This window comes from Myotis davidii, unplaced genomic scaffold (assembly GCF_000327345.1).
Source record: "Myotis davidii unplaced genomic scaffold, ASM32734v1 scaffold937, whole genome shotgun sequence".
Lineage (NCBI taxonomy): Eukaryota > Metazoa > Chordata > Mammalia > Chiroptera > Vespertilionidae > Myotis > Myotis davidii.
The window spans coordinates 358,675-366,445 of NW_006288252.1; the positions used below are offsets into that span (position 1 = coordinate 358,675).

Genomic DNA, 7,771 nt, shown 5'->3' on the forward strand with positions numbered 1-7,771 from the left:
AAATGGTTTGGTATGTAATAGGAATACATTCTTCTCTCTACCAATGCAAGCCCAAGATATCATTGTTAATATTTTTATGGGGGAAGTGGCCCAGGAAAGCCCTGAGGCCTCCGGCCCCCAGAAGTCGGCTTGCACCCCAAATGGCTGAGGGGATGGGACCAGACACAGGGACAGGCCTTCCTGTCCTTTTCTCGGGTGCTCAGGGGAAGAGGAGTCGGTCTGTGAGACCCCAAGCTCATGGGCCCCCGAGGCCTCTTCCCGAGCCGGCGTGGGAACACAGGCCCCCGCTTTCCCGGCAGCCCTGTGACTGGCCTTCTGGGTGCCGGCCGGCCGGGCTGGCCCCGGGGATGTGGTTCGGGGCTGCTGTGGCCTAGACCTCGGCCTCCCCACAGCCCCCCTCTCTCTTCACCTGCCTCGTCTTTGTCCCCAGCTCCTCTGTGCTGATGTGACAGCCTCGTCTCCAAAGAGATTCTTGGAAGAAACGAGCAGATGGTCCTGTGACTGCGGACGGGCGGGGAGGCGGGGAGGGCCCTGGAGCCGGGGGCGGAGGAGGGGGGCGTGTGTTCTGGTTTGAAACCAGGATCAGCCCTTCCAGGAGGTCCCAGCACTTTGAATGCTGGATGTTGTGTGGCAGGGACCACACGAGTGTATCCATCACCTTCATCGCCGTCACCAGCTCCGATGAGGCCAGCTCCCAGGGGAAGGGACCTTGTCGCGTCATTAATAACCGGTGACTGACGAAGGCGTGATGGGTGAAATTAAAATGCAGTCAGGTTATGAGACAAGAGAGTAAATGCTGTTCTCCCAGGCCAGCGGGGGTGGCAGGCCTGCCCACACCCCCCTATTAAAGCTACGCTCTCCCTGAACAGACGCGCTGGGAAAGTGCCGTTCGCCACAGGCCGCTGACGCCCCGCTCTGGCTTCTGCTGCTGCCTGGGGTGTATGGGCCTTGCCCAGCTCAGCGCTCGCTCTCCGCTTTTAAACACGGGGTTCCGTGCCTCTGAGAGGCGCCTGACGGAGGGAGGGGCTGGCTGTCCCCTGTCTCAGCCCAGGACGGGGCCCCGGCATTTCCTATGGTGGAACCTGGGGAGGGAGTCAGTGGGGTGATCTGGGGAGCTTCCCACCCCTCTCCGAGTCCGGCTAGCTCAGAGCGCATGGGCACGGGGCCGTGTACAGGGCACCTGCTGGTGGAGTCGGGTAGCCCCGGTGGGGACCCAGGCCTGCCAGTTCCCAGCTGTGTCGCCTCCAGCAGGCTGGGCCTCAGTGTCCTCATCCGGAGGATGGGCGCGTGCCTGTGTCAGTGTCCTGGGGCCGCCCTGATGGATTCTCCCAAGCAGAGCGGTTGGAGCAGAGACGCTGATCACCTCCAGTTCTGCAGCCACGAGTCCAAGTTCACGGTGGCAGCCTGGTTCCTTGGAGGCCGAGCGGGCGAGGCTGTCCCAGGCAGGCCCGTCTCCCAGCTCTGGCGGCTTCAGCGGCTTGTGGCCGGCCGTCTTCTCCCTGGTCTGCACGCTGCCCTCCCTCTGTGTCCTCACTTCCCGTTTGTAAGGACACCGGTCATTGGATTATGGAATGAACTCGCTTTGATTTCCCTGGCTTTCAACGAGGCCCCAGGCCCCCGGGGTCAGGACTGCCTCACCTTTTTGGGGCACATGAGACGGCCATGACAGGGATGACCCAGGTGTCACCAGCGGCGGCAGATGTGCGGATGGGGTCCCGCTAGGCGCCGGGCGCGTCCAGGAGTCAGCCAGTGTGCACGGTGGCCTCGAGGCCGTATCAGTCAGTCATTCTCACGGAGCCTGTTGGCTGCCCGAGGGCTCTCAGAGGACGGGGGACCGACGGCCACGCCGCCATCTGGGTGGGACCTGGGGAGCAAACTGGAGAGCTGGGCTCCTGCGCGGGCGGCGGGGAGGGTGCTGCCCGAGGAAAGCCCGTCCGTGCGCATGTCCAGTGCTGGCCCGGGGAGTGGGGCGGCCGGCGCTGGGGTCTGTTGAGGGGTGGCAGCTCGGGGCCTGCCCATCGGGCTCCTGTGGAGGCTGCAGCTCAGGGAGGGAGTTTGCTCCCAGCGGGAAGCACGCTTCTCCTGAAGGGGGGCTGCCAGCCGGAGAGGGGTGGCCCTGTGGGCACCGAGGGATGCCATCTGGGGCCGAGTGGCTCAGAGCCTGTGGCACCCAGGGCGGCTGTGCCTGTGTCCCCGCAGCCATTGGCTGAGCTATGAGGGGGAAGGGGCAGTCATTTGTCAAACCCTTCTCAGTGCCAGGCAGGTGCCAGGCGCTCCACACATGCTATCACACGTCATCCTCCCGGCCGCTCGGAGATGGGAGCCCCCTCCTCCAGGGCTGCAGAGGAAGAGGCGATGCCAGAGCGAGGAGGGTGCCCAGTGCCAAGTCCCGGTTCTGTGGCGTCCCTCCTTCCCCGCATGGAGGGAGATCAGGAGACTGAGGCGCCTGGAGCTTGAAGGTCTGACCCCAAACCCAGCGCAGAGCAGCCCCTCCGGCCACCACTGTGGAGTCGGGGGCACTGGCCAGGGCTCCCCAGCACTGACCCCAGTTGGGCAGCTCCTGGTCTCTGCCTGGGGCGAGCAGGCCCCCCGGTCTCAGGCCTTGGGAGCCCAAAGGCTCATCAGCTCAGGGGGTGAAGGCGGTGCCACTCTGCCCTCCTGCGTGAAGAGTGGGCGCGTCCTCTCCCCGGAAGAGGGGACTGTGAGGGAGCCCAGTGCAGTCGCCGCTGCCTGGCTTCATGGCCTTCCTCTCAGGGATGCAGCTCGGGAATAAACCAGGCCAGTCCGTGCCCGGAAGGGCTCCTTATCGTTGGTGAAGCGGCTCTGTGAGCTGTGTGAGGGAGGGGCGGAGGGGACACTGAACCCAGGGGTGGGGTCGTGGAGGCTTCCTGGAGGCAGCGTCAGTTAGCCTGAGGTCTGAGAGTTGAGTAGGAAGTAGCGTGGGGTGGGGAGAGGGGTCCCCGGTGAGGAGCAGCTCTGCGAGGCCTGGAATGGCTGGAGCTTAGAAGGGAGGGGGCCGCGAGGAGACTGCCACGCAGCGCGGGTGGGAGGGGGAACGGTCCGCTCCGTGACCGGCCGGTGGCAGGATTAGGCCATTTGGGCAGAAGTGGGAGCCGAGTTAGGGGAGGAGCTCCCAGGCCCAGGTGTGCCAGCGGGGGGGCCTGACAAGGACATGGGGGTGAGGGTTTCAGTCCTGATGGGCCTGTGGTCCCTTCCAGCTGTCCCTGTGGCCCCTGGGAACCCCCGGGAGCAGCAGGGCCACCAAGTGGGAATCAGTCGGTTAAAGAGGCCCTTGTCTCCCGCGTCGGCCCCGTCCTCGGCCTCCGTCTTCAGAGCACGCGGCTTCACGGGCCCCGCGGGCTGCGGGGTGGGCGGAGGGACCGCTCTGTTCCCGGCAGGAGGCCCGCGGGCACTGCCCATGCCGAGCGAGGTTTTAATCATCGCTGCCTCTGAGATGCTCGCCGCCCCTCGGTGCCCTCCCTCCTCACATCTCCCCGCTCTGATCACCAGGAGAGAGAGCGGAGACTTGTCTGCTGCCGGGAGGAGCCCCGCGGCGGTGGCGGTGTGGTGACCCCGCATTAGCCGGTCCCCTGCGCTGGGGACCAGGGGTGCTCCCACCTACCCCCCGGGTTCCCATGGCAACGGGAGTGTTGGGAGGGGCTGGTGGGGGCAGTGAGTGAAGGGAGATCTGATGGGCAGGGAAATGCAGCGGCTGGGAGGTGCCCGGGAGCGGCTGCCCCCCCAGGCGAATCCTCATGTCCTTGCTGCTCGTGCGTTTGTTTTGAAGAACTCGGGGTGCTCTCAAACACGCGTTTTCATTCTTATAAACAGATGCACTTTTTGCACAGGCCTGCCGCGACAGCGGCTGTTAGGTAGGGCCCAGGGTGGGGGGGTGGCTTTAACAACAATGAAGAGTGTATGTGCGTGCGTGCACGTGCATGTGCGCGCGCACTCTGTGTGTGTGCTGTGCGTGCATGTGTATGTGCATGTATGCAGGTGTATGTGTGTGCTGTGTGTGTATGTGTATGTGTGTGCTCTTTGTGCGCGCCTGCTTGTATGTATATGTGTGTGTTGCGTGTGTGTGCATGTGTGAATGTATATGTGTGTGTGCTGTGTGTATGCGTGTGTGAATGTATATGTGTGTGTGCTGTGTGGGTGCGTGCGTGAATGTATCTGTGTGTGTTGCGTGTGTGAATGTATCTGTGTGTGTTGCGTGTGCGTGCGTGTGTGAATGTATCTGTGTGTGTGCTGTGTGGGTGCGTGCGTGAATGTATATGTGTGTGCTGTGTGGGTGCATGCGTGAATGTATACATGTGTGTGCTATGTGTGTGCATGTGTGAATGTCTCTGTGTGTGTGCTGTGTGGGTGTGCGCACGCACTCACGCGCTGTGGGGACCTTGGGCCTGGCTCCGGCCAGCTGGCTGTCTGGCTGTCTGGCTGTCTGGCTTGCCCTGGAAGGCCCGCTGTCCTGGGTCCTGACAGCCCCCTGCTGGGCTTGGGGGCAGCCCCTGCAGCAGCAGCCGGCTGTGTCGGGGTTCTGCAAGGTGCCGGGGGACAGGGCCCCAGCTTCTGGAGCCTGGCCAGGCGTCCTGTCCTCACCCTGGGACCAGCGCCTTGGCGGGCCCTTTGACCTCAGCTGGAGAGGGTCCAGGGCTGGGTGTGAATTATTCCCGGGCGACCTCGGAGGACTGGGATGTCATCCTGAGGGCAGGAGCGGGGGTCAGGGCCTCACATGCGCCTGTCTGTGCCCGGTGTGCAGGGGCCGGGCCTGGGGATGCCGGCTGGGGGGCGGGGCGCCGATCCCCAAGACCCCAGTCACGGGCGGGGGGGGTCCCCTTCCCTAGGGACCGGCGCTCACTGATCTCCGCCTCTTCCTGTTGCCGCCGCAGGTGATCCTGATCCTGACCAAGTACTACCACGCGGACGCAGAGAAGGTGCTGGAAAGTTCTCTGTGGCGGTAAGTCAGCCCGAGGGGCCCTCTCCCCTGGGCGTCTCCGAGGGGTGCAGCCCTGCGTGTGGGCGGCCGGCGGCCTTTCGTCTGCTTGAAAAGGCAAACGGGGGGAGCTGGAAGCGAAGGAGGAGCGTGGCCAGTGGGCGCACGGCTGGCGGGACGGACGTGGTTCGGAACTGCGCCGTCTTCTCGGTTCTGCCTGCTCCTCCCGCCTCGCCCTCCTCGGAGGCAGGGTTCGCGGTGGAAAGCCAGGGCACCTACTGTTCCGGGCTCAGAGCTCCATCCGCAGCTCCTGGGGCCCAGCGGCCCGCGATGGCCCCATTGTCAGGCTCAGCGACAGGCTTGGCAAATGGAGACCCGGCGCAGGGAGATCTCTTTATGGCCGAGCGTTAGGGCCTTCGAGGCTTCCAGTGAGGCGGCCCGAGGGGGAAGCCCGGGAGGTTACCACCCTCAGTGTTTGCATCTGCCCCCGGGAGGGCGGAGGGCGGAGAAGCGCATGGGTTTTCGGCTTTGGCGCGGCCGTTAGCGAGAGGTCTCGTGAGTGTCATTTCTTGCTGGGTCGCCCTGATCCCTGGGAAGGGGTTGAAATGGTGCCTGGAGCCGGGCCCCTCTCTGCTGGGTCAGGAGCAGTGGCGTTGGGTCGGGTGCCCGGGGACGCGTGAGGCTGAGGTGGGGAATGAGCCACTCATGCAGCCCTGAGATTTCTCAGGCCTCCCACCAGCTCCGCAGCGTGGCCGGCCCCCGGGCCCACCTGCCTGTCCTCTGGTCCTTCCAGCCTCGGATGGAGTCCTTGAGAGAGGACAGATGCTCACTGCCCCCCCCCCCCCATCACTCTATGTCCTGGTTGATTTCCATTTGAGCCTTGAAGCAACTCGCCCAAGGAGAGGCCGGAGGGACGCTCTCGGGTCGCCCCTCTGGTGGTGGGTCAGGCAGCTCGTTGTTGGGACGGGAGTGGACATGGTGTGAGTGCCACGGTTCCAGCGAATTCTCTTCTCCTGGCTGCTCTGTGAGGGTTGTGTTCCAGGCTCGGTGTCAGGGCAGGTGCCTGGGAGGGGCCCCTCTTTTAAAAAAATATATAGACTTTTATTGATTTCAGAGAGGAAGGGAGAGGGAGCGATAGAAACATCAATGATGAGAGAGAATCATTGATTGGCTGCCTCCTGCATGCCCCATACTGAGGACTGAGCCCACAACCTGGGCCTGTGCCCTGACCAGGAGTCAAACCGTGACCTCCTGGTTCATAGGTCCACGTTCAACCACTGAGCACACTGGCCTGGCAAGGGGGGGGCCCTCTTGTAGGTCCAAGGATGGGTCCCCTGGCTGCAGAGTGGACAGGGACCCTGGAGTCTTGTCGCCCCCCTGAGCGGGTCCTGAGCCCCTTGTTTGCCCCCCTCCTGCGTGTCGGCGTCTGCAGGGCCGAGGCATCCGGAAGGCCAGGTCCCTCAGCCGCTCAGCGCAGGGAGACGGGAAGCGAGCGGACCTGCAATGTCTGAACGGCGCACGGTCCTTCCTGGTGTGGCCTGTGCCTGCACGGACGGAGTTGGGTGTAGTTAGAATTTGCTGCGGGTTCTTGGAGGAGCTGGGGGGCGGGGGCGGGGTGGGGACTGGCCTGGGCCAGCCACGAGGCCTGGGGACCTGACCCCTGGTTTATGGGCTTCGGGCTCAGGGTTCGTCAGAAGCAGGTTGGGGGAGCCTGACCCTGACCCTGACCCTAGGGGGGCTCCTTCTCTCCGAGAGCCCCCGTCTCCTTACCCGTGAAGGGGGACCAAACACCCCCGCGTGGGAGGCTCTGAGGACTGAGTGAAAGAACATGACAGTCCCTGGAACAGCGCGCCGTCTAAATTTAGCTTTTCACCGAGCAGATCAACAGATTCTAATTTCCCATGTTCCTCTCTCGTCAGTGTCTCTGTGCGCAGACGCTTCCGCTCCTTTATTAAAAACGCTCGCAGAAGCGTCGCTCATTTCCAGAGCGTTCCCCCACCACCCCACCCGCTGGCTGCAATGACTCTTTGTTTATCTTATCTTTCTTTCCCTCTAATCCTCACTCGAGGACATGTTTTTATTGATTTTTAGAGAGAGGAAGGGGGAGAGAGAGAGAGAAACATCGATATCGATAGTTTGCTTCCCATACTTGCCCCGACCAGGAATCGAACCCACAACCTTTTGGTGCATGGGACTATGCTCCACCCACTGAGCCGCCCGGCCAGGCCAGGCCTGGCCTGTGTCGTTAGACCCGGCGCAGGGTCCGCGCTCCTCTTCCCCTGGCACGCAGAGTGTGTTTCCCCGTTGCATCGTGTCTGCGTTATGCTTTTTTTTACCACCTTGTTCTGGCCCCTGGAGCCGGCTCACTCCCATGCTTAGCTCTGTTGCCGCCATAAAAAATGTAGGCGTGTCGCTCGCCTCCTCCCTCGGTTCCTGGGCTGAGTCCCGGGGAGTCCATGACTGCGCCCGTGCGGGGGGTTTGTGGTGGCCCTGGCAGGCCTCCTGCCTTTCCAGGAGGAGAGCAGGCCTCTGCCTGGGGCAGCGCCGGCTCCGGCCGCGGGGCCTGACCACGCTCTGCAGTGATCTCAGGGCCAGACAGGCTGCGGCGTGGCCTTCCCCTGCACCCCGGCTCCCGGGGCGGCGAGCAGCCCGTGTCCATTACTCACCAGCTTCCTCTGGTGACCGCTCTCCACTAGCTCCACTCTCTCTGGGGACCGCGGAGGAGTGTTCAGAAGTGGCAGATCGCCATTGGTCTCTGCTGGGGATGCCACCCGCCCGGCTGCTGCTTCAGGCCCCGTCGGGGGCGGCCAGCCTGGGGGGCGGAGTGGGGGCCAGTAG

General features: G+C 63.8%; 1 protein-coding gene across 1 annotated transcript in view; it reads left to right on the forward strand.

Moving 5' to 3' along the window:
* Positions 1-7,771, forward strand: part of SORCS2 (sortilin related VPS10 domain containing receptor 2) — a 145,861-nt gene that overhangs the window by 22,663 nt on the left and 115,427 nt on the right. The window contains exons 2-3 of the mRNA XM_015561558.1: positions 3,219-3,367; positions 4,890-4,957. Of these exons, the coding sequence (XP_015417044.1) occupies positions 3,219-3,367; positions 4,890-4,957 (217 nt within the window). The remainder of the gene's footprint in view (positions 1-3,218; positions 3,368-4,889; positions 4,958-7,771) is intronic.